Genomic DNA, 26,477 nt, shown 5'->3' with positions numbered 1-26,477 from the left:
GTGGATATTACCAAACCTCTATTAAGGGGTGTTAAATTGAATGTGGGAGGTGTGGAAAAATGGGTTCGATGCCGCTACGAGAAACTTCCAAATTTCTGTTACAACTGTGGTGTGATAGGTCATGTTCATGAAGATTGCGAGATTGAGACTAAGGAAAGAGAGGAGGGGGATTGGCAATATGATCCCTCATTGCGGGCCTCACCGGCTAGGATTCGCATGGTGGAATGTGGGTATAAGTCAAAATCGGATGAAGGAAAGTGGAGTCTAGACAAAAGCAAAGAGGGAAAAAGCTCAAGCATTCAGAGAGGGTTATTCCAAGGGAATATTCAGGAAAATGCCGCTGAAGGTGCGGCTTCGATTTGTTGTGCTCCCATTACTGTTAAGGTTGTAGATCAGGTGCAACCTCAAGTAAGCAACGCGACAATTGATAAGAGCTCTGAGTCTTCTAATCCAAATATTAGCGGGGCAAAGCAGATTGATGATGAAGTGGAGTCTTCAATGGTTGTGGCAACGGTCAATAAGCAGGCCCCACTTTGTAGAGTTAAAATGAAGAGGTTGGCAAGGGCTAGCGCCAGCAAATCAGCTACTGCAAATGTTACGATGGAGGATCATCGAGATGTTTTAAAACATAAACGGCAGTACACAGACATGGAAGGGGTTGAGATGAATGTGGATACTACTAATAACAAACGGTTACTTACTTTGGACCAGAGGGTGGTGTTGAAACACCTTTCCACAAGATTTTGATTTGACAAAATTAATTAAGTAAAAGTAAATATTCTACAACACACTAAGTTTAAATGCTTTGGCTTATTGTTACTAATGTGTTTGTTCAATGTTGAGTTTATAATTTATCATAAGACATAAAGATCATAAGGCTCAAGCCCTATATGGAAGTCAAGGCCCAAGTCAAACAAACCCAAGATCACTCAGCCCGCGTGTCTTCAAAACGTTGCCGTTGAAGTAATGAGACGCATGCTAAGTAAAGAAGGATCGAGAAGATCCACGTAGACAACTTCGGTATGAAGCTGCTGAGCTGTCTCGACAAAACGTACAAGACAACTGATGACCATAAGACAGATTCCAGACAAAGTATTTCCTCCTTAAGTAAAAACCAGAAGACACAGCAAGCTGTCTGGTTGACATTACCCAAAATGGAGGAACATACTGTCACACTGATCGAAGAACAGAAGACGCTGGAATCTGATTGGCTAAAGAGAACTGCTGGCAGACTCAGTGAAAACGACTTGTAGCCGTTTCCCTCCAACGGTTATTTCGAAATTCGAAATAACCAGAAGCTCTCATAGCTCTCTATAAATAGAGCATTCAGAATCCACATTCCATAGAGAATTTTGAGCAAAAAGCCTTTACGCTGACCAAACGTATACAAAAGTTCTCCATCAGAAGCAAAGCAAAATTCTTACACTACAAAGTCTATTCATTTGTGTAAAATTCTAAAGTGATTGTTTTTCAATCATCTAAGGTGTTCTAGCAATTGTTGTTTAGGACAAAATCTTTATCATTTCTAGAAGTAGAAAGGAGAGGCTGAGTACTCGGTTTTAAGTACTCAGCGGAGAGATTAGGATTGAGTAGAAGTATAGAGGAAGGTAATCTTGTCATACTCAATTGCTGATATTGTAAAAGGTTTGAGGCTCTACCTTTAAAGAGCTCAGTAGAGGATTTGAAATCTCGGAAGTGTTCCGGGGACAGGACGTAGGCTTAGAAGAAGCCGAACCTGGATAAATCTGCTGAGTGAAGTATTTCTAAACCTTAACTCCTTATTTACACTGCTTGCTTAAAACAAACTAAAACTGACCAAGTAAAAGAGGTCAAGCTGAGTTGTGCGCTACCAACGAGAAGGTTCAGTAATAGACTCTAAGTGCTATTTCCTGACCTAAGCAACGAAGCTGTCCTAGTCACTAGTTGACTAAGCCAGTGTCTTGCTGAGTGCTAAGCGCCGCTGTTAGATAAACTTTTCTTAAAGAAAAGAAATCTGCCCAAATTATTTTAAAAAAAAGGTAAAATAGTTCCTAACCCCCCCTTGGAACTATATTTGCAACCTTACAAGGGACCAACAGGTGGAGGCCGCTAAGGGGCCCCACCCTGCGCCATGAAACTATTAAGTTGGAATGTCCAAGGTTTGGGCAATGCTTGGACGTTTCGTGCTCTCAAAAAAGTTTTGAGAGAGTATTGTCCGGATATATTCTTTCTTATGGAGACTAGATTAAGGAAGAATGAGTGCAACTATTTTCAGAAGGAGATACAAGCTTATAATATATTTTTTGTGGATGCGGTTGGTCGGAGTGGGGGCTTGATATTAGGGTGGAAAAAAGAGATTGATGTAACTATTAATCGGTACTCACGACACTGTATTTATTTTTTTGTCAAACAGTTCAATTTGGAATGGCGTGGTGTGGGGATTTATGGGTGGCATGAAGCCCAATTAAAAAGGAATACATGGGAGCTTACGGATTATATTTGCAACCTTGATTCTCTTCCTCTACTTGCTTTTGGTGATTTTAATGAGATTTTATGGAGTTCGAAGAAGAGAGGAGGACGATCACGGGATGATAATTCAATGGCTGCCTTTCGTGAGTGTCTGGTTGATAATAATCTTATTCCCTTTGAGAGTGCAGCAATGGATTTCACATGGTATAACCGTAGAGCGGGAGAGGAGGCAATATGGGAGGTCCTGGATCGTTTTGTTGCATCACCATCCTGGCACAATCTTTTTTCTGAAGCGGCAATTACTACTTTAACTCGAATTTGTTCAGACCACAATCCAATCTTAATTAATACGGTGGCAGTTTTTTCGACACAATGTAGGCGACAAGCTCAGTTCAGATTCGAGAATATGTGGATCGGGGACCCGGGTTGTCGAAGAATTATTACCGATCGTTGGAGGGCTACGGCGGATGGGGGATTCCTTTTAACTAACAGGCTAAAAGTTGTGGGGCGTGATTTAGCGGAGTGGAATCATACTCTATTCGGGTCTATAAATCATCAGATTCGCGAGGTTAAGGGGAAGATTGAGGCTATTCAGAGGAAGGTGGATCCTAATCAGCGGGGCCGTGAGTAGGAATTGGGAGTACAGCTAAATCAGTTGTTGGAAAAGGAGGAAGTTATGTGGAAACAGAGATCCCGAACTGAGTGGCTTAAATCTGGAGACCGCAATACGGCATATTTCCATGCAAAATCATCGACTAGGAGGCGAAATAACACCATTCACAGGATTAAGAATACCAATGGTGAGTGGGTATCTGGTCAAGCACAGGTTGCTGAGGTTATTACAAATTATTTTGGTGATTTATTCATTTCTTCCTCTCCGAGTGGTGAAGTTGAGTTTGCTCAGGCGGTGGATTCTAGGTTGAGTGAGGACTAGAGAGAGGAGCTTAGTGAACCTTTTACCCGGGAAGAAGTGATTCATGCCTTACATCAAATCCATCCATCAAAAGCTCCGGGTCCTGATGGGATGTTGTTAAGCCCAAAATATACCTAAAATATCATTAACATTTACATCATTTTTATTACGAATTTGTGTTATTTATATCTGTTTAGATTACTTTTACTTTCGAATATCTTTCTTTCTTGCAAGGTACTTGAATATTTGGTAAAATCCAAATAGGAACGAAAAAGGATCTAAAACAGAAGAAAATCCCTATAAAAGGAGTCAAAGACGACGTAAATCGAAAGCGCCAAGTCGAGGACACGAACGAAAGCAAGAAGTAAGAAAACCTGCCGGGCCGCGACAGTGGATCCCAGACCCGCGGCCGCGACACGCATGGTATAACCTTTTCTCCCCTTCGTCCGTCGCTCAGCTCAGTGCTACGTCATTCACGGCCGCGGATTACTATCCTCGGTAAGTGCAGAAATTCACCAAGAGCATTTAACACATGCTGAAAATCCAAGAAACGCGTTCGTTCAAGTGGATAAAGACGTCCTTTCACAACGGACACGACTCTTAACCAACGGATACATCACTTCAAACACAACCCTTCAACATCTATAAATAAAGAGTTGATGTTGAGAAAAAGTGTAATGAAATGCTATAATATAGATATAGAAATCAGAGCGTAGAACTTATGTCGAAGTTCTAAGTAAAAACATTTCGAGAGTTGGAAATTAGATTCTGTACAAAACAAGATGAGGTACACATATTGTTTATAGTTTAATTACAACTCAGTAGCGTTTAGACATTGTTCCAGTTTTAGTTTGCATCATGGTAGTGGCCGACCGAATCCCTATTACGAAGTTACAGCGAGAAGATTGAGTAAAGTGTTCGCCCCCGAGCCTGACAACCTCCTAGGAAACCCAAGGAAGCGGAACCGATCAAGCCCTTCACTTGCACGCCCTCGAAGAACTCGATGCTCCTTATTCTCTGTAAACTTGTATCAATTTATATTTCATCTAATAAAGTCCGTTCTATTCGACAAATCGTTATGCAGCACTTATGGTAACCAATCCAATATAAGTGAGGCTGGTGTTTTCATTAATATGCACTTGAATTCAAAATCATTACAAAGAAACTTTGTTGAACACTTAGGCAAATTATCATCTCGAAAGAGTGTTAATTTGAGTAAGGGCAACTATCCCGAAAGGGTTTTGTCGCGTTCAAAGCCAATTAATTAGAGGTTCCGTCATTTATTTCATCATCATAATAATACAAAGTTTAAGTTGTTTTCTTTGCTTAATGCAAATGAACAAATTCATTCATTTTTCTAATAAGTTCTAAATGTTCATGTTTTGTAAAATTCATCCTTAAAATCAGAAGATCTTTCTAACAATCGATTTATTCTAAATACATAATCTTATTCCAGCATTTTCAAATACTCAAAGTTCACAAATTCAATTAAACAAATTTCCTAAATTCAATTAAACCAATTTTCACTTTTCATTTACATTTAATAGTAAATCTAACTAGTTCGAAACTAATAATTCAAAAATAAGTTTTTCGTTAAAAAACGTATCCCTATGGGATCGATATTTTTATTACTACAAGCGAAACCGTGCACTTGCGGAAATCGCTCAACAGATGTCAGGCAACTTTTATTCTCTTATTGGGATTTGATTGGTGAAGATGTGATTAAGGTGGTGTTGCAATGCCTCAATACAGGAATTATGCCTGAAGCAGTAAATCATACTATTATTGCATTAATTCCTAAAAATAAAAACCCTGAGGTGGTGAAAGATCTGCGTCCCATTGCTCTGTGTAATGTGCTTTACAAAATGATATCTAAAACTTTGGCTAATCGGTTAAAAAAAGTTTTAGCAAGCATTATCCATGAGTCTCAATCTGCTTTTATGTCTGGAAGACTCATTACCGATAATGCTATTATCGCTTTTAAGGCTTTCCATAGCATGAAAGACATGTTAAGACGAAAGAATGGTAATTTTGCTTTGAAACTTGATATGAGCAAAGCTTATGATAGGGTAGAATGGAGTTTTCTAAGGATTATAATGGAAAGAATGAATTTCCCTCTAAAATTCATTCAGGTGATTATGATGTGTGTTTCAACTGTCACTATGTCTGTTCGGGTTAATGGTTTGCTTGAGGGGTATCTACAGCCAACACGGGGTCTTCGCCAGGGTGATCTCATCTCCCCTTATTTGTTTTTAATTTGTGCTGAGGGACTCTCGGCTGCTATTAGACAGGCTGAAACTCAAGGGAGACTAAGTGGGGTAAAAATTAGCAGTAACGGCCCGAGGATTTCACATTTATTTTTTGCTGATGACTCTCTTGTTTTTGGCAAGGCTAATTTGGAGGAGGCACAAACTATTGCTACTATTCTCAAGGATTATGAACGTTCCTCTGGTCAGTTGGTCAATTTTGAAAAGTCTGAAATATTTTTTAGTAGCAGGGTTTCGGGGATTCAGAAAGAAGCTATTTTGACAACATTGGGGGTGAGAGAGACTAGTGGTTTGCCCAGGTACCTTGGGCTTCCCACTCTTATTGGGAGATCAAAGAAGGTTATCTTCTCGGCTATTAAAGAAAGAATTATGCGTAGACTTGCCGGTTGGAAAGAAAGGCTTTTGTCTGTTGGAGGTAAAGAAATATTGATTAAAACGGTAATTCAGGCCATTCCCCAATACATTATGTCATGTTTTATTCTTCCTGATTCTTTCTGTCTAGATATTCAGCGTCTGATAAGTCGATTCTGCTGGGGAGGTTCCGAAAATAAGAGGCCGTTGTATTGGTTATCTTGGGAGGCTATGTGCCAATCAAATGAGGAGGGAGGGATTGGGTTTCGTTGGATAAAATCTTTTAATAAAGCACTGGTGGCGAAACAAGGCTGGAGGTTACTCAAATCTCCTAATTCTTTATGTGCTCGGGTGCTAAAGGATAAATATTTTCCTCATTCTCCTTTTCTAGAAGCGTCAACAGGAATAAAAATAAGTTATTTGTGGCGTGGTATTTTAGATACTAAAGAGCTATTGCGTAAGGGCCTAATGTGGAGGGTAGGTTCTGGTGCTGATATCAAAATTTGGGAGGATAATTGGGTTCCTGGACTAAATGCCAAGCGACCCTTAATTAACTTGCATAATCATAAACCGATATGGGTAAAAGATCTGATCCAAGAGGAGAATGGCGAATGGAATAGAGAGGAGTTAATTAAGTTTTTTTGTTCCGGGTGAGGTTGCTGAAATTAAAAAAAATTCCGTTAAGTTTTCGCCGGCCTCTGGACGAACAATATTGGGGTTTAACAAGAACGGGAGTTTTTTCTGTTAAATCAGCTTATTACTTGGCTGAACGAGTTCGTGTTGCTCAGGAAAATTGGGCCTCAACGTCTTATAAAGGGAATAAAGGGTTATGGAAACATATTTGGTCCATCGACGTCCCGCTGAAGCTGCGTCATTTTTTGTGGAAATTTTGTAAAAACATTCTTCCAACTCGGGCTGTAATTGCAAAACGTGGAGTTATCTGCTCAACTGAATGCCCAAGATGTTCATCCTCAATAGAAGATGCTCTTCACGCGATTAAAACATGTAGGGAGAATAAGCACGTTTGGAAGAAAATGGAGTTTTCATTTAGGATTGACAAAATTGATGCAGTTGATACACTGTCATGGATTCAGGCGTGTATGGATGTGCTTCGGCCTTGGGAACAGGTACGTGCTGTTTGTGTCATGTGGTGGCTCTGGTTTCGCAGGAACAAACTTGTGCACGATGAGGAATGGATCGATGATGCGGTGCTCCAAACAAAAATTTTAGAATTTATGGTTGATTGGCGAGTTAATGGCGAAGGAAATGTTCGTCGGAATTCCGAAACTAATTCTCTTACTCCTGACAAGATTTGGTATCCACCCCCGCGAGGAGTCACAAAAATTAATTGTGATGCTTCTTTTGGGGATAATGGATTGATCGTAAGGGTCGGGGTAATAGCGAGGAATGAGGAGGGACAAGTTCTTGCATCTGCTGGATTGCCAATTGATCCATGTGCAGACATTGAAGCAGCGGAGTTATGGGCTATTATGGAAGGGCTTAAACTAGCCAATGATTGTTTTTTCACCCGGGTCTGCATTGAGTCTGACGCCCAGATTGTTATTGATACGCTTCTAAAGAGACGGTCTCCTCCGGCATCCTTGACTTTTCTTTATGATGACGTTCTACAGTTCAGTTCGGGTTTTGAACTTTGTACTTTTAATTTCATTCATAGGGAGGGGAACGAATCGGCTCATAAGATGGCTATTTGGGCTCGAGACTTTAATTCTCCATTTGTTTTCATTGAGGATTCTCCGTCTGCTGTCTGGGAATCCATTTGTAAGGATGCTTCAAGAATCTGATTTATGTTATTTAAATTTTCATTAAAAAAAAACAATATTTTAACGTTTAGTAGCAAAAATTTAATTTTTTTTTCAAACTTATGCTAGAGAAATTTTATAATACTTGAGGAGTATGTTCTACCACCAGCTCCCCGAACTTGTCCATAATAGTAGATTGACTCCCTGAACTTTGCAAGTGTCTCACCAGCTCCCTAAACTTGCTTATTTCGTATCACCAGCTCACTAAACTTGTCCATAAAAATTTTTTAGCTCCCTAGACTTTGCAAATGTCTCACCAGCTCCCTAAACTTGCTTATTCTGTAACAACTAAATACAAAAACATACTAATGGTGCAGTTTTACACATAACATTTAAATTGGTGCAAAAATACCCCTAATATTTTGGGTCAGGAGCAATTTTACCTCTAACGTCTAAAATGGTGTAATTTTACCTCTAACGTCTAAAGCCAAGAGCAAATTTATCCCTAACTAATTTGGGTCAATTTTAGACACTATTATAAAACACATATATTTTTTTTCTTATTTTGCACCAATTGCATATCGATTCGTTCTAAAAAAAGATTTCATATTTTTTATAATTTAATAATAGAATTGGATATTGATATTTATAAATTTGGTGAAATTTTTGAATTTTTTTTAGGGTTAATTACAAAAAACTACCATGTGGTTTGGCCGATTTGCGATGTGGTACCTGTGGTATTTTTGGTTACAAACAGGTACTCGTGGTTGTCACCGTTAACAAAATCGCAGAAACGGCAGTTTGACTGTTAAATCGCAAGGGTATTTTCGGAAACAATTTTTCTGACTCTTTTTTTTTTACTTTTTTGTTGACTTTTCTCTCTCTCCTCCTCTCCTTTTCTTCTTCATCAGTAACGATTTTCTCTCTCTCTTCTTTTCTTCTTCTCTCTTCAATATCCATTTCACCATCCACTTCTCCTTCATCTTCCTTCATCTTCTTCTTCCTTTCTTCTCTTCTTCCCCATTTCTTTTTCTTTTTCTTCTTCTTCTTCCTCATTTCTTCTTCTTCCTTTCTTCTCTTTTTCCCCATTTCTTTTTCTTTTTCTTCTTCTTCTTCCTCATTTCTTCTTCTTTCTTCTCTTCTTCCCCATCTTCTTTTTTTGTTTTTCATTTCTGGTAAATTCCAGAATTCTGGAATTTCAGGAATTCTGGAATTTTCTGGAATTTCCAGAATTCTGGAAATTCTGGAATTCTAGAAATTTCAGAATTCTGGAAATTCTGGAATTCCAGAAATTCCAAAATTCTGGAATTCATCAGAAATTAAAAAAAAAAGAGGAGAAGAAGAAGAAGAGAGGAGGAAGAAGAAGAAAAGAAAAGAAAGGAGAAGAAGAAAAGAAAGAAGAAGAAAAGAAAAGAAAGGAGAAGAAGAAGAAGAAAGGAGAAGATGGAGAAGACGAAGAACATCGATGGAGAAGACGAAGAACGTCGATGGAGAAGAGAGAAGGGGTGAGAGAGAGAGAAAGAAAAAATTAAAAAAAAAATTAAAAAATCAAATTTCCGAAATTGCCCATGTGCCACGTCAGCTTTTTAACAGAATTCTCACCGTCTCCTTGATTTTGCTAACGGTGACAACCACGAGTACCTGTTTGTAACAAAAAATACCACAGGTACCACATCGCAAATCGGCCAAACCACAGGGTAGTTTTTTGTAATTAACCCTTTTTTTTATCAAATTGGTACAAAAGCCAATATTTTTTTTTCACATCCTAACATATGTTTGTGATTTGGTACTGATAAAATGACCCACGTGTGAAGTGTAGATGACAAGATTCATGACCGAGAAGACAGTTTGATGAATTATTTCTCAAATTAACCCAATTTATCAATGTTAGGGATAAAATTGCTCTTGGCTTCCAGTGTTAGGGGTAAAAGTGTACCATTTTAGATGTTAAGGGTAAAATTACTCCTGACCCAAAAGGTTAGGGGTATTTTTGCACCTTAACCCGAAGTATTATGGTTTTTGTATTTAGTTGTTACAAAATAAGCAAGTTTAGGGAGTTTGTGAGACACTTGCAAAGTTCAGGGAGCTAATAAATTTTTATGGACAAATTTAGGGATCTGATGATATGAAATAAGTAAGTTTAGGGAGCTGGTGAGACACTTGCAAAATTCAGGGAGTCAATCTGCTATGATGGACAAGTTCAGAGAGCTAATGATGATGTATTAGGCCTTTTTTTTGAAGGGACATCTTTTTTATTATACCCTAAAAGCTGATAGCATCAATCCTTCGACCTTATATTTCAGGGTAAATTCCAAAAAAAACACATGTGGTTTCACTTATTGACAAAAAAAGATCTGTACTTTTTCTTTTGACAAAATGGAGATTGTGTTTAAGACCGTTAACCAAAACACGGAAAAACAGTTAACCCCGTCAATTGGACTGACGTGGCAGAGGGTATTTTTGTCCAAATTTTTTTTTCTTGGATAAATTCCAAAAAAAATCCCCATGTGGTTTCACTTATTGACAAAAAAAAAGATCTGTGCTTTTTCTTTTGACAAAATGGAGATTGTGTTTAAGACCGTTAACCAAAACGCGGAAAAATAGCTAACCCTGTCAACTGGACTGACGTGGCAGAGGGTATTTTTATCCATTTTTTTTCTTTCATATAAAAGGCATCCCTTCCCATCAACAATCAATCATCAATTCAATTTGGGGTTTTCCCCCAATTTCTTCATAGATTGGAAAACCCTAGAACTCAAATCCTTAAAACCATTCATTCTACTGCATTACAAACCAAGATCATGAGTTCAAGCTCTAATTCATATAACTCCAAGCACCCGTGGATCAAGGGCATGAAGTTAAATGTTTTTGCGGCTTCAGAACTCCAATATGAACGACATGGACGAAGAAGAACATCGGAAGAAGGTTCAGAGGATGTGCAAGGTATCCAGACTCGGGTTCAAGTTGAAGGGAGGCCTTTTATATGAAAGAAACAAAATGGACAAAAATACCCTCTGCCATGTCAGCCCAGTTGACGGGGTTAGCTGTTTTTCGGCATTTTGGTTAACGGTCTTAAACACAATCTCCATTTTGTCAAAAGAAAAAGCACATATCCTTTTTTGTCAATAAGTGAAACTACATGGGTTTTTTTTGGAATTTATCCAAGAAAAAAAATTTGGACAAAAATACCATCTGCCACGTTAGCCCAATTGACGGGGTTAGCTGTTTTTCTGCGTTTTGGTTAACGGTCTTAAACACAATCTCCATTTTGTCAAAAGAAAAAGTACAGATCCTTTTTGGTCAAATAGTGAAACCATAGGGTTTTTTTTGGAATTTATCCTTTATTTTATTAAGTAAACATACGAGAGCCCATTTGTTTTTACTTTTTAGAGCTTATATTTAGGGACTGGTTCAGCTCTTAACTAATAGTTGTTGCGGTTGCTGACTTTTACCGTTGCAGTAAACTGTTAGCTGTTTATTATTAACTATTTAATTATTAGTGTTTGGTAAAATTATATTGAACTATTGTTATTCGGATTTAAAATGTCTAATATGGATATGTTTTAGATTAATTAACAAAGAAATTATAAAAAGGATAAGGTGAAAACTTGCCCATAACGTTTACAACTAGGAGCAATTTGACGTCTAAAATGTTGCAATTTTACTCCTAACGTTGGCATCTAAGAGCAATTTTACCTCTAACATTGACAAGTTGAGTCAATTTCGGACATTATTACAAAATATAGATATTTTATTTTTTATTCTGCACCAATTGCACACATCAGTTAGTTCTAAAAAAGAGATTTCATATTTTTTTTTGATTTAATAATGAAATTGAAAATTAATATTTATAAATTCGGCGAAATATTTGAATTTTTTTTGTGCAATTCAATATATATATATAATTCACGTCTAATCATATGTTTGTGATCTTTTATCAATGATGATAAAATAATGTACATGTAAAGTGTAGATAACAATATTTATGACCAAAAAGACAGTTTGAGAATTATTTCTCAAATTGACCCAACTTGTCAATGTTAGGGGTAAAATTGCTCTTGACTGCCAAGGTTGGGTATAATTGCACCATTTTAGACGTTAAGGGTAAAATTGCTCCTAGCTATAAACGTTAGGGGTATTTTTGTATATTATCCTACTATAAAATAAAAAAATATGTTACACAAGTTAATAAAAATAATCTATATAAAAAATAAAAATAAAAACTTATTGAACGCGATACCTTATTCTTCCAGTAATTATGTTGTAGAAATATAAATAATGTTAAATAACATATTTTGTGGAAATAAAAATTATAATTTTGTTAATAACAAATTACTACAAACAACTATTCATGAAAAACTCCAAATATAACTCTAAACAAACGTTATATTTTCTGCGGGTTGGAGTAAAGCGCTAAATGCTGAGTGTTTGATATCAAGTGAGAGATATTAAAGTGTTTTGTTAAAATTAAATAGAATAGGGTAATAATAGAAACTAGGAAACAAAATGCATCATTCGTACATCAGAAATATTTGAATTGGAATCACACAATTAAACACCTTTTGTTGTTACATGACTATATATCCAACTCCAAGTGAAAAAAACAAGAGTCATTCAACAAAAAATGTTCAAACAGCACTCAACCTGGAAAACTAAACAATTTATAGTGTGTTCTATAAAGATTGGAAGCACTCAACCTGTAAAAGTAAAAATTCATTGGATGTTTGCAACATAACATTCATGATTCCATACAGCAGATAACAGAATAATTGCACAAAAGTTCAGCCACATTCTCAAAAGAAAAACACAAGTACCCTATACAGAGTAGAGTTGTGACTCTGTATAATGAACTGCTAGGTAACTTCATACACATATTAATAAATATTCAACTACAATTAATTACCACTAGCAAAACACTCATTTCTAAGCAGCTCTTACATATGAAAATCTCTCAGCTCATCTTTTCACCTTCTAATCCATAAAGATAAATTTACAGTAACTTCATAATCTCATATTCTTTATGACCAGAGCTACTGTGGTGTTATCTGCAGAGAAGCCCTTCTCACGCATCTCACGAATGAGTTCTGATGCCCTTAACAGATCCTTGTGACAGAGAAATCCATGGATAATGACATTATAAGAGCAACTATCTGGTGAGAACCCATTCTCTTCCATATTTCTGAACGCTTCATATGCTCTATCCAACAATCCTGCTCTAGTTAGTCCACCAATTATTATATTCATTGTGCAGATATCAATAAGTAATCCATCAATGGAAAGCCTTGAAATCAAGTCATTTGCATCTTTAAACCTTCCACCTTTAAACAAGCTATCAATTAAGGTGTTATATATGAATATATAAGGCTTGAACTTACTCATTCCCATTTCCTGAAATAGGTCCAATGCACTATCAAGCATTCCACATTTGCAAAAGCCATCTATCAAAGCTGAGAAAGTGATGACATCTGGAGGACAAGCACTTGTGAACAAGAACTTAAAAATCTTTAGAGCTTCCCAAGGGTAATTTGCAAGGCATAAGCCATGGATAACTGAACCATAAGTATGATTGTTGGGAAATAAACCTTTATCGAGCATTTCTTCAAGAAGTTCGACTGCCACATCTATCCTTTTACACTTACAATACCAATTAATCAAGATATTATAAGTATGCATATCAGGTTCACAGTTCTTCTTTATCATCACATGAAATAATGTGTTTGCTCTATGCAACTGTCCATGTAAACCGTACCCATCAACTAATGAATTATAAGTAACAACATTAGGCTCTATACCCTTTTGAATCATCATGCCTACTATACATTGAGCCTTCACTACCATTCCTTCTTTACAAAATTCATCGACCAATATGTTAAAAGTAAATAGATCCGGAGCTATATTTCTATTTAGCATTTCATTGAACAGCACCAAAGCTTCCTTCTGATTGCTAGAACAACACAAACCATGGATCAAAGAATTATAAGCGATCACATCAACTAAAATGCCTTGTTTCTTTATCTTCATGAAGAGGACAAATGCATATGTAAGTAAGTTACGTTTGCAAAGGCCATCAACTATGGAGTTATAGGTGACCACGTCGGGATCACACCCCTTCTCGGTCATTCTATTGAGTAAAGAAATTGCAGCATGCATATTTCCAATTTTACACAACCCGTTTACAATCACATTATAACTATACAAATCAGGTTGATAACCTATAGCAGCTATCTTATCAAACAAATCAACGGCCTCATCAATCTTACCATTTCTACATAATCCATTCATCAAGGTGTTAAACGTTATAACATCAGGCTGAAAACCAAGCTTGAAAGTTTTAGCCAACACAGAGAATCCAAAATCAACATGCTCTAAATGGCAGAAGCAATTAATTAGGATGTTAGAAGTATAAAGATCAGGAATAATTCTCACCAATTCCATCTGCTGCGACAATGAAACGGCAATTTGAAAATGCTTCATCCTAACTAGCGAAGACATCAATTTGTTGAATTCAATAACTGAAGGTCTGGGGTTGAGAAGAAGAAGTTGATGAAAGGAAGCGAGAACTTCAGTGGAGGAAGTAGGAGTATGGAAAGGAGAAATAGAAACCATACACCGATGAAATAGAGAAGATGAAGAAGGAAGAAGGCGTCTGAAAGTGGAAGACATCATTCTGGAGTTAATCTGAGAGTGAGTGAGGAATTTGAATAGCGGCGGAGATGTGAAAATGGAAATTTCAAAGATAAAGTGGTCTTGCTTGCAGTTGGAAAATAAAGAAGTTGGGCAAAAACACAGTTTTGGCGCATGTCCTTTCATTTTGTGTGATTTTGCCAAATTTCTTTTTGGCTCCTGTCCTTTTAAGTTTTATTCAGTGTGAGATTTTTCATCTTTCAATTTAATTAAAATTATCTTAGTATTTTATTTAAAAAAACAGATTTGCCCTTAAATTTATATAAATTGCCTATTTATATTCTGGACTTAACCAGCATTTGCACTTGCTTAAAATTATACGCGCTTCAATTTATCCAAATTATAGCTAGTATTAAAGGTTTTATTATATAGTTTAAATAAGTTCAGTATGCTAAGAAACATTCTTAAAATTTGTGGAGGTAATCAGTTTTTTTGGATTAAGTTTAGAAAGCATCTAATATCAACTATTAAAATATGTAGTTTGACATATAGATCCATCACATCACACGCAGGGTAAAAAAACAAGACCGTCTGAACCGCTTAGCAAGTGCCTAGACGCTCAAAATCGAGAATCACCTCGATTTTGGATCTGACATGCAGATTTGACATAGTTTCAAACTCATAATATACCATTCCAACTCAAAAAGTATTTTTCAGATTCATGAAAGACTTGATAACTCTAAACTTGCTTACATTGTTGAAACAATAATTTAAATTAAACCATCTTAAGAAAAGTTTCAATTGTAAGATTAGTTGAAACATTATAGCATGAACATTGTGCACAAGATATGTGATTTCTCTCACAGCTATGATATGGAACTCATGGAAAGAATCCAACATTTGATGTAATAACAATTAAGTACCGTTTGGTTTGTTGAATAGAATAAAATGAAATAGGATATCTATTGTATAGAAATATGTTTGATTAATGCAATGTGATAAAAAGGAATAGTTAGGTTTGTAATTCAAATGATAATATTACCCTCAAGTGTAATTTCTTGTTTAATTTTAAAAATATATTATTACCAAACACTGCCAAAACATGTTCTTCTGTAGATTGCTAACTACATTTCACTCAAATGCTTCTTTATCACGACCCCAGAATCCAAATTAAACCTCACTGTTATTTGAGCATCCGAATCAAACGCCTCGGGATATTTGAAAATGAAACTCTTTTTGCCCTTTTTTGCTTCCCTAGAATCATTCTACAATATAACGCAATGAACAAACATACACATATTAAATTCACTAACAAATCTGACGCAGTTGAGAGCATTCTTAAAAAATCTTAAAAAATACGACAAATTTTATGTATAATTCATTGTCGCATTTGAGCAAAATGCGACAATGTTTTACATATAACCTTGTCGCATTCGTCTGTGAATGCGCTCAAATGCGACAAGGTTTATGTACATTAACCTTGTCGCATTCAAGCGCATTTATGTAACAAATGTGATAGGTTTTATATACATAAAACTTGTCGCATTTGAGCGCACTCATAGACGAATGCGACAGGGATTCCACGATGGCTATTAACGTCGCATTCGAGCGCATTCAAGCTTCCCATGGCGAAAATCAACGAAGATGAAGTAGGCTTACCTTATGTTTTGTCCGTCCTTCCTCTTCGTTTGCAACCGCCGCCTTCTGAAAAAGATGAACCACAAAGAAATTGAATGGAAGAAGAAACAAATGAATGTCGTGGAAGTCGAAGCGGGAGGAAGATGGATAGGAGATGAACCTTCAGACTAGAATAAGAGTAATTTTGTCCAAAATGGATGAAAGTGTCTAATTTGGTAAAATAGAAGCAAGGTGGATTAGATATGTAAATGAAGTCCGTTAATTGGGTCAGATTTATAATCATCCCAAAATTCAATTTATGTCTATATGAATGAGAAAGAGGGATTAAACAAACGAATTATTATTTGATCAAAACTTATTAGAGATTACTTATTATTACTATATTTTGCCTAACAAATTAATTATGAATTAATATATTAAACTTTAATTACTTGATATAAGTATATTTAATTTTATACTAACTAATTAAATCAATAAAAACTTATATATATAAAAAAAATTTATCTCAACACTGTACAGTGAGATACCACAAAACACCAATACCAAATAACTTATTTATTTAATGCTTGAAGGAAAAAAAAAATCATTAGATTAAGAATTGAACTGTTGAGTGCATTAAAATCCAATCATTTGAACAAAATATGTGCTTCATTTTGACTGTAATTCTGTTCTTGCCATGTAGGAAGTAAAAAAGAACTTTAAAGAACGATATGTTATAAATGAAAGAAATTATAATGGCATTAAACATGTGTAAAACAGATGGAAGAATAGGAGAAATAGAATCCGACTTGCAACCTGATTTAACCAAGCATTCATCTAGGATTACTTAATCCGAGAATAACAAAATTTGAATTCAGAATCCTCTCCAAAACCAAATCAAAATATACTACTAATATAACATTACTTCTGTCATATCATCAAAATCTCTCAAATTTGACATCTTCAACTAAGCTAGACCCATAAACCAATAAAATAAAAGGAAAAAAGTATTGTCCAACATTTGTTGATAATCCTTCAACACTAACTCATGATTATCATAAATGTGAGTTACAGAAACAAGAACGATCCTCACTCCCAACTTCCACCTGCATCGGCTCCAGCGGGTGCAATTTGTGGTGGTGGTGCTGCTGCTGCACCCCACTCATCAGCCAAACCAGCTGCAGGAACAGCTGAACAAAAAGAAAAATGTTAGTTAAAAGAATTGCAAATGAGCATATCCAAGATTGTTGTTGCATAACCAAATATTGCTTATGTTACAGTAGCAAGAAAGTACTTGAAATCAACTAAAAACTAATATCTCCAAATGGACAAGGTTAAACCCATATCAAGCCGAAACTTTGATTCCAAAAAAAATTGACCATTGGACAACTACTACTCTTAGAAAATCTTATTCTGTTTCAAGTCCCACTTCTATAATTTTGAAAAGCCAACCAATGCTATTAATTAATCCAGTAATCAATAAATCACAAGTCAATACTATTGCATTAAATCCCTAACATTTTCAAAATCTTTTCCCTCAAACTACCAAAATGAGAACTTTTCCTCAAATGTAAACTTTTTTTACTTTATGTAGCTTGCACACAATACTTTTCATTTTCTGTAAAAATGTCAACAGATACATCCTTATAATTTTAAATTTTGTAAAACAAACCCTTATTTCTTCTACATTTTTTTTGCAAATACTTCAATTTCTGTGTTCTTGGAGTTAATGGGATGAGAACATGTAAATGAAATTAAAGTCTATTAAGAATAACGCTCTTACGTTGATCTGGAGTCCAGTTGGCAGTTGGCATAGCAGCAATAGGAGGCTGAATTACTTCGGAGGCCCATCCAGCATCGGCAGCAGTGGTGGGCCAGGTATCAGCAGCAGCAGAATAATCAGCACCAGTGAGACCATAATCAATGGGAGCAACCACATCCTCTTCATCCTGTTGCTTAGCTTCCTCAGGCTCCCTGTAGAAAAATAAATCAACCTGCAGAATACGACAGTTTAGTAGTGATTCAAGAATATAACATAAAATCTACACATAAAAACACATGTTAGCTTGCCTACATATCAAATATAGAGAGGTCTTTTAAACATGATATGTGTTGGATACACTAAGGTTATGCATACACATCTATGTACACATACACACCCATACAATCAAAATACTACACCACAATTATTCACCATAATGTCATAACTAGTTCGTAGTATCACATAAATTTCTGAATTAAGTGACTCAACTAATTAAATCATAGTATTCAGAAACTAGAATTTCCATTTCAATTAAAATAACACTCACAAAGTACCAAACTTACCATGACATCCCACTTTTGACCTGGAAGAATTGTGCCCCGCATCTGAAGAACCATCCTGGCTAAAAGCCAAAAGAGGCATCCAATGCTGTGCTTTCCCTTGTTATTGGCTGGAATACCAATATCCACATAACGCATTGGAGAATCAGTATCACAGAAAGCAATAGTTGGAATGTTCCCAAGGGCTGCTTCCTTAATTGGCTGCAAACAATTCATTCAAGGTTATAAGGTTGGTTTCACAAAACAAATGTGTTGACCATAAACCATATAAACTAAATATTTACCTGGTGATCAGTTCTTGGATCCGTAAGGATAAGCAGACGAGGCTCATTAAAGGAAGTTTGAAGCTGATTTGTAAATGTACCAGGGGTATGCCTTCCAGCAATGGCATGAGCCCCAGTGTACTGAGCAAACTTCAAAACAGCTCTCTGACCATAGGGTCTGGCAGATTGAACAATCATGTCTTGAGGGTTTTCAATGCCAACAATAACCCTGGCAGCCAGTTGAAGTTTCTCCCAAGTTTTTCCAAGATTAATGATGTAAATTCCTGAAATTTCATTCTGAATAACTCAACTATCGCAGCTTAATAGAGAAATATAAAATCAAAACCTAGAATTACAAGCATAATTCAACTAAATAACGAACATAAACGGCTATACTCCTGACAGATCGTCGAGATTCAAAACATCTAACAACAGAATCGTTTCATATATAATTGGCTGATTAACATGATATCAAAATCGCACACAATACCAACGCAAGTTAATGAAAAGCAATAACTTAAAATAGATAAGCTCTTCTAGAAAAACAGGTAAAACACACGGATAGAGAATGTACCGTCATTCCGACGTTTAAATACATAACGTTCCATTTGGAAGTTGCAGTTCTTAGTCCCCAGATGGACTTCAGCAGCCAACATCATCTGAATATCGAGTTCTTTTTGAGAGAGCTGCCGCGGTGGAGCAGCTGCCGCTGTATTTGTGGCCGCCATGACTGTGAACTCCGGAGAAGGAGAGAGAAGCTAAAAGCTTGAAGGAATATGGAGGCAGAATCGAAATGACAGCGCCGAGTGAAGGGTGGGTTTCTTTTGGAGTATGGTTTATAATGAATTGAAACCCTAAACTGAATTTTGGAACCAAAGGACCAACTTGCCCTTGTTGTTTTCCGGCCCAATATACACAAGCCCAATATAGCCCAAACACGCGCTTCCTCGGCTTCTTTACATTACGGATTATAATAGGAGTAAATTACACCAATGGTACCTCAAATTTATCATAGTTCACATTTTGGTATCTAGATTATATTTCATCCCAAAAATATATTTGAAGTAATGATGACGGGACAATTTAGTATATTTTACCGGTCAATACAAATTGGATGAGTAAATTACACTGATGATGATGATGGTACATGAACTTTACTTCAATTCACATGTTGGTACCTAGATTTTATTTTATCCAAAAAATATACCTCAAGTAAAGATGACTCAAAACTAGTACATTTAATTAATCAGTGATTGTTCAACGCGTGTTTTACCATTTTAAATTAAAAATTGAGACCTATCATATACTCAATTAATATAAAGTATTATAATTTTATGTCAATTGAGTGTATGATGAGTCATAATGTTTAGTTCAAAATGGTCAAACTCACGTTACACGGTCACTAACCGATCAAATAAACTAAATTTTTCAGTCACCTTTACTTGAGTTATGTTTTTAGGATAAAATAAAATTCAAGTACTAAAGTGTGAATTATGATAAAATTCAGATACCATTCATGTAATTAATTTATGAAATTATGGTCATTAACCGGTAAAATATACGTATTGTATCATCAGGTATATTTTTGACAGTAATCTAAATATAAAAATGTGAATAAAATACAATCTAAGTACCATTAGTTTAATTTAACCGTTCCGTGTCAAATTACTCAGTAATGGAAGGATAAATGTTAGCAAATCATAACACTGAAATGACAAAAAATTTTTTGGATAAATACGGATTTAATCATTAAAAAAGTTTAAAGTTTAAACCTTGGATAGCTTGTTATGTTCAGTGAAGTGAATCAGTTGCTTGTTTCATTTCTCACTAAAAAGGGAAAAATCGCTTGTTTCATCTTTGTTCTGATCTGATTTCTCAAGTCTTCAATTAGTGATTCTTCATCTTAGTTTGGTTAACTCTACTTTCCCTTGTTGCGGATTCTTATTCGTTTCATCCTTTCTCTGATCCGACAGTTCTTCGATCAGTATGCCAATCTTGATGCTTCAGGTTAGACTTTCAATTTGTGTATCTTTGAGCTTGTTTTACTTTCTCTTATGTCTATGTTGTTTTCCCCTGTTAATTTGTTCACTAATCAGTACAATTTATCTGTTCGCAAAACTGTGTAATGTTGAAATTGATCTCAATGGATTTATTTTCTGAACATATATTCCAATTTGTGTTTTTTTATCAGTTAGGTTTAGTCAGCCTGCAGTTTTCTTATCGATAAACAAGAACTTGAATCCTTACATTGTAAAATGTAAATCATCCCTACCCATATGGGTATTGTTTGTTGCGGGTAATGCTCTTGTGGCAGTATTATCCTTGCTACCAAATGCTGCAATTGGCATTTCCGAAGCCTTCTAAGCTTTGACAAAATTTGACCTCTTTATGAATGATAAGAAGTCCAATGAGCTTCTCAACTGTGCACCCTTTAGAGCTCTTTCACTCTGAAACTCACAATGTTAAACACATTGTTTCAAACCTGTAAACAGCAAAATAGATGGTAAATGACCTTTTTTTATTATTATTTGCGAATTTGATGCTGAAAAGGAGTTGTATTAAATGTCATATTGGCCTGCTTTTTTTTCTCCATGTATTGTTATATCTTTCGAGGGCGTGCCTTGGCGCAACGGTAAAACGTTGTTGTCGTGTGACTGAGAGGTCACGGGTTCGAGTCTTAGGAGCGGCCTCTTGCCAAAATATTGGCAGGGGAAGGCTTGCCCCCAGTACACCCTTGTGGTGAGACCCCTCCCTGGACCCTCGCTTAAGCGGGGACGCGTAATGCACCGGGCCGCCCTTTTTTTATTGTTATATCTTTCGCTTTTTTCTGCTAACTTGTGACTGTACTTTGTTCAGTAGAGGCAAAGGGAAAGTAGAACCCGAGAAAGGAATTCCTTATCTTAGGAGAATTCATCAAAAAAACTTGTGCCTAGTAGGACTGTTAAAGTTATCAAGTCCTACCAAAGTCACTTTTGCTCTGCTTCTTTGTGGGGGATAGATTTTAGCTAAAACTTGATAAATAGCCACTATTCACTACCGATAAACATTCGCTGACTCTGTCCTTTGTAACTCCCTCTCTTTTTGGCTTTCCTCGCAAATTCTCTAATGCGGTTTCCCTTATGTGAACCATAGATCTGGAGGGGTCAATGGTGGGCCCACCAAAGAAACACTTCCTTCCTCTTCTCCTCCTCGTCTCACTCTTCGCCCTTTTCTTTTTCTCACACTATCATCCCTTTCTCTGCAGATCTCCTACAAACTCCACTCCTATCTCTAATTTCATTCCCTCGGGTACTAACAAAATTTTGAGTTCCCAAAACAACTCCAATTTCACTTTCCTTATCAAAGTCCTTGCATTCAACCGTCTTGACTCACTCTCCCGTTGCCTCAATTCTCTTTCCAATGCTAATTATGATGGTGACACTGTTCATCTCCATGTCTACATTGACCACTTTGCTTTTACCAATGATTCATCCACAGCTTTGGACCAAAAACTGGATAACTCCCATGAGATTTTGCATTTTGTTGATGAGTTCAAGTGGAAGTTTGGAAACAAGGTAGTTCATTACCGGACTGTGAATGTGGGGCTGCAGGCGCAGTGGCTGGAAGCCTGGTGGCCAAGCTCCGATAATGAGTTTGCATTTGTTGTGGAGGATGATATGGAGGTCTCTCCATTGTTTTATAGATTTGTGAAGGCTGTGATTGTAAAATTTTACTACAATGCTACCATATATAGTCCTTCAATTTATGGCATCTCACTTCAGCGTCCAAGGTTTGTCCCAGGTACCATTTGCCATTTATTTCTTCTTGTAGATTGCTTTAATAGGAAAGTTTTTAAGTTTTTAGGTTTCACATCTGCGCTGCTAATCAGTTCTAGTTATCCTTGCACAAGTAATTGCAGTGGCTTAAACCTGTAATTTTGTGAAGTTACTGTTTATATGTTGGAAATCCAATACTCCGATCCTCTTTTAACATCTTACAGTGGGCTTACCAGCTACAAAAAAAATTCGGGTGTCATACTATCAAATGTAGTATGAGCACTTATTTAGGCATTTCATTAATTTATAACCATGAGTTTACCTATATTTAGCTAATAATTGTTACATGGATAAGAGATGAACTTGGTTGATTTCTAATGTAAGATACCAGCTTAAGTATAAGGTGGTACTGCTGCTGTGAATAGTACTTGTCACACTGCTCAAGTTTTTGCTGTGCAAGCCGGAGCTACCATTAAAAAACTTCAATTTTTTCATCTTTATCTTTATTTCGCGTTGTTTAATGATAATTGTAAATAGACGGAAAGCTCCTTGTTGATCTGTATGGAGGCATATGTTTTCCAATGCTCAGTTGTTGGCTGAAGATTGCCTCTTTTTACTTTTAACATTCCAGAATCTATCTATTTTAGCAGCAGAAAAGCGTACAAGAGCACATTGCTGTGAAATTTTTGTTGATTTGTGGACCTTCATGCATTTCATTCACCTACACCTACTTTCAGTTGTACAATCGTCATTCTTTTAAGATTATTTTTATTTGATTGGTAATTGATTATCGGTAAACATGGAAGCAAAACGTTGTTAATTTGTTTTGGATGTTGATTATAGGTAAGCATGGAAACAAAATACAATTGGATAGTGGAACACAACTTTTCTTGTATCAATTGGTTGGCACTTGGGGTCAAATTCTCTTTCCAAAACCTTGGAAAGAGTTCAGGCTGTGGTATGACAATCACAAGGCCAAAGGCATACAGCCATTGCTTGATGGAATGGTAATCTGACTCAGACCCCCTACCCGTCCTTTTACTCGATATTTACTTGAACAATTTACTTAAATCTTAGAATCTACATTGCAGGTGACAACTGGATGGTACAAAAAAATGCGAGAAAAAATATGGACACCTTGGTTCATTAAATTTATTCATCATAGTGGCTATTTTAACATCTACACCAATATGGGACACGAGAGAGCCCTCAGTGTTTCTCACAGGGATGCCGGTGTGAACTACGGGAAGACAGCTGGACCAGACTCTCAGTTAGTCGATGAAAGCTCTTTTGACTACAAGTTTCTGGACATTCCACCTCTGACTCATTTAAAATGGTACAATTTCTGCTTCAGAGAAGTACTTCCTGGAAGAGTAATAAGGAGCGTGGATGATTTCCGGTCTGTTCTTCCATCTGTTCAGAAACATCAGACCATTATGCTCGTGAGCATATTCAAGACGCCTGATCAAATCACAAAGAACCTACTGTGCCACTTGGAGAGGTTAAACATTCAGAACTATATAGTTATCAGTCCTCATTCCGAATTTCTCTATGATCTTGCTCGAAGGGGGCATCCAGTTATCGATGCCAACCAGCTTCTCGATAGTATGAGATCACATAAATTAATCAAACTTCAAGATTCAAGCTCAGAAGCGGTAGACGTAATCATGAAAGCATATGTACTTCAGAAGTGTTTGGAATATAATTACCATTCGTGGATAGTAGATGCGAGCATGCTTTTTCCGAGTAACGATTTGTTTGATGAGTTTATGATGAATACATCTAATGATTTGTATGCTGGGAAGAGTTCAGAAATGTTATTTGTTAGGAGCTCTTCTTCTGCTCATAAAATTTTGGGTGAAAAGTTGTTGAACAAAGTTGCACAAGGGTCATTATCTAGAGAAAGGTTGGGATTTATGGTGGCAAAGATGTTGGAAGAGAATGGTGGAGGAAGGGTTAAGTGGGTTGATGAGAAAAAGGTTGGCATAGAGATTGGTGAGAATGGAGTTAATAAATCTTCATTAGAGGATGAGAAGATGGTTTATTGGAGTATGGAGATGAACCTGAATTTGGTTCAGAAGAGGCTTGAAGAATTGGGTTTGTGGGTTATAGATGCTGATTCTTCTTGCAAGGCTGTAGTTTGTCACCAGTCCTAGAACTCAATTCTGGATACTAGTTTTTTTTTTTTTAATTTATTTATCAGGATTACTTTTGTGTCATTGAAATGACTTTTTTTTATTAAAGTCGTTTAGTGACATTTTGAAAGTGATTTTAAATTTCAGTCATCATCAATATAGTTTACCCTATTGTACTACACATTTGACACATGGTGTATTAATATATGTAGGGTTTGGCTAGGACATCCCCAAACTGAGATTTAATTCTTGGCTCCACACATAATTAATCATTTTGAGTCCTTAGCTAGTGGAATAAACATGAATTTTGGTAAAAAAAAAAAAACTATACAATTTGTTTTTATCTAGGTGTTTCAATATAAGAGAAAGGCAAGGAGACATTTTATTTCTCCCAAGAGGGAATAATTTGCCATTTTAGACATAAATATAACTAGTGCAATGAGAGAATTTTATTCTTAAGCCTCAAAATAATGTTGTTTCAAGGGATTAATTATGATAATCCTAAGAACATGACAATTGGGAACTTGAAATTTTGAAATTGAAATCAACTTCAATTGATTTCACTTTCTCTATTTCTTTTACCATCTTGATTTGGCATGTGTTAAACACGAGTCTCGAAATTCAGAATGATAATTGTTTGGGATTATTGTGCGTATTCTATTGGTGCAATGTGTCCAGACAGTTACTTTCCATCATTTTTTCTTAGTTGGGATATGGCAACATTGTCGAAACCCATTCCAGTTAGGCAATCGAACCCCAAGATTTGCGACCAACCCTCTTTGATTCTTAAGGAGGAAATCTAGGGTTTGTGCGATGGAGGTTGTTTGTCCATCCGAGGAGCATCGTACCCACATTGGTTGTGAGAATCGTCTGAGTGTCTTCGAGTTATAGTTAGAGTGGGGAATGGAGTTCCTTATCTCCTCAATCTTCTAAGCTCTATTTTCGCTTTGCCATTATGTCTTCAGTGGGTCTTTTGAGAATAACATTGATTACCCCAGGAGGTCGCAAAGATTGAGGGCTCTCTGCTCCCGTGTAGGTGATTTTACCATCCTTTTGAGAAAGTGATCTAGCAATCTCTTTTTCAGTCATCTTGTCTACTTCTAGGTCCAACTATTTGCAATCGTTGATATCGTGCCCCTCACTACGTTGCTTCATCGTCCAGAATGTTTGAGCTTCAGAGGGTACTCAATATGTTGTCATGTTTTTTCTACCATATATAGAAACTCATTTTATGAAGAATTTAGAGATTCAAAGTCTATTTTTGGACGCTCTCATGGCTTTCTCTAATATCTGCTTTACTCTATGCAATGTTGATGGTTTTAGATACCCTCCATCATCCTATCTTTTAGTAGTAGGTCTGGACGATGTCCAACCCATCTCACAAAGTCTTTGCCCGTCTCATAAGGTCTAAAAATGGTCGAGGTCGCCGTGTAGTGATTTCTTTGGATAGATTTTTGCTCCAAAAATTGACTATCATAACATCACCCACTACATTAATATTAAGGTGTCGCACCTGAATGATAGTATTTTGAAATATTTCTACCCACTCTAGAAGGGTTTTAGTCTAGTTTTGCACTAGGTAGTTGAGATCTTGCATGGTCTCATGCTCTAGTGTGGAGGTTATTAAGTGTTGAGCAAACTTAATAGCCATCTGGTCGAAGCTTTAAATAAACCATGTAGAAGTATGTCGCTGCTTCCTTCAATATGGTAGGAAACAACCTACACATGACAATGTTTATGGTCGTGGTAGTCTCTAAAGACCTTCGAAAATTCTCCATATGGACTATGGGATCCCCAATCTGTTATACTCATTGAGTGAAGGTTATTTGAAGACACGAGGCATTGACTCTTCCAAAATACGAGCGCAAAGGGTGGAGTTAGTGTTTGTAACCTATAGAATTCAATCATTGATCTCGTATCTACCATAACACTTTTGAGTCTTTCAATTTACTTCTTCACTGATGAAGTTGAACATATCCTCTTTGTCCATGGAGATCCGATAATTTTCTTGGGTTTTGGGAG

General features: G+C 36.4%; 3 protein-coding genes across 4 annotated transcripts; 1 reads left to right on the top strand and 2 right to left on the bottom strand.

Annotated features, from left to right (window-relative positions):
- Positions 1 to 12,513: 12,513 nt before the first annotated feature.
- Positions 12,514 to 14,499, bottom strand: LOC136206453 (pentatricopeptide repeat-containing protein At3g22470, mitochondrial-like). Its single transcript, XM_065997509.1, has 2 exons — positions 13,115 to 14,499; positions 12,514 to 12,949 (listed from the first exon to the last, which is right to left on the bottom strand). The coding sequence occupies exons 1-2, from the start codon at positions 14,403 to 14,405 to the stop codon at positions 12,741 to 12,743; spliced, it is 1,500 nt and encodes a 499-aa protein (XP_065853581.1). The 5' UTR covers positions 14,406 to 14,499; the 3' UTR covers positions 12,514 to 12,740.
- A 2,301-nt stretch (positions 14,500 to 16,800) lies between these two features.
- LOC136206000 (small ribosomal subunit protein uS2-like) lies at positions 16,801 to 19,386 on the bottom strand. Its single transcript, XM_065996891.1, has 5 exons — positions 19,140 to 19,386; positions 18,587 to 18,849; positions 18,306 to 18,503; positions 17,764 to 17,974; positions 16,801 to 17,170 (listed from the first exon to the last, which is right to left on the bottom strand). The coding sequence occupies exons 1-5, from the start codon at positions 19,291 to 19,293 to the stop codon at positions 17,070 to 17,072; spliced, it is 927 nt and encodes a 308-aa protein (XP_065852963.1). The 5' UTR covers positions 19,294 to 19,386; the 3' UTR covers positions 16,801 to 17,069.
- Positions 19,387 to 20,287: 901 nt separating this feature from the next.
- LOC136206549 (uncharacterized) lies at positions 20,288 to 24,596 on the top strand. 2 transcript variants are annotated; one of them, XM_065997639.1, is made up of 4 exons: positions 20,288 to 20,572; positions 21,422 to 22,345; positions 23,164 to 23,327; positions 23,412 to 24,596. In XM_065997639.1, exons 2-4 carry the CDS (start codon positions 21,712 to 21,714, stop codon positions 24,474 to 24,476), a joined length of 1,863 nt encoding a protein of 620 aa, XP_065853711.1. In that variant the 5' UTR covers positions 20,288 to 20,572; positions 21,422 to 21,711; the 3' UTR covers positions 24,477 to 24,596. The 2 variants fall into 2 exon arrangements, with proteins under 2 accessions (XP_065853711.1, XP_065853712.1); XM_065997640.1 differs by lacking the exon at positions 20,288 to 20,572 and having other exon boundaries at positions 22,197 to 22,334.
- The last annotated feature ends 1,881 nt before the right edge of the window (positions 24,597 to 26,477 follow it).

Source organism: Euphorbia lathyris, chromosome 9 (genome assembly GCF_963576675.1).
Source record: "Euphorbia lathyris chromosome 9, ddEupLath1.1, whole genome shotgun sequence".
Lineage (NCBI taxonomy): Eukaryota > Viridiplantae > Streptophyta > Magnoliopsida > Malpighiales > Euphorbiaceae > Euphorbia > Euphorbia lathyris.
This window is presented reverse-complemented; position numbering and strand designations above follow the sequence as displayed.

Bases quoted from the DNA above. Each gene is read 5' to 3' on its own strand.
- LOC136206453 (XM_065997509.1), bottom strand. From the start codon at position 14,405: ATGATGTCTTCCACTTTCAGACGCCTTCTTCCTTCTTCATCTTCTCTA. The intron at 12,950-13,114 runs GTAAGTTCAAGC...TAACTAGAGCAG, and splicing joins ATTTCAGGAAATGGGAATGA to GATTGTTGGATAGAGCATAT.
- LOC136206000 (XM_065996891.1), bottom strand. From the start codon at position 19,293: ATGGCGGCCACAAATACAGCGGCAGCTGCTCCACCGCGGCAGCTCTCT. The intron at 18,504-18,586 runs GTAAATATTTAG...AATTGTTTGCAG, and splicing joins ATCCAAGAACTGATCACCAG to CCAATTAAGGAAGCAGCCCT. The intron at 17,975-18,305 runs GTAAGTTTGGTA...CGTATTCTGCAG, and splicing joins GTCAAAAGTGGGATGTCATG to GTTGATTTATTTTTCTACAG.
- LOC136206549 (XM_065997639.1), top strand. From the start codon at position 21,712: ATGGTGGGCCCACCAAAGAAACACTTCCTTCCTCTTCTCCTCCTCGTC. The intron at 22,346-23,163 runs GTACCATTTGCC...TGTTGATTATAG, and splicing joins GCGTCCAAGGTTTGTCCCAG to GTAAGCATGGAAACAAAATA. The intron at 23,328-23,411 runs GTAATCTGACTC...TCTACATTGCAG, and splicing joins AGCCATTGCTTGATGGAATG to GTGACAACTGGATGGTACAA.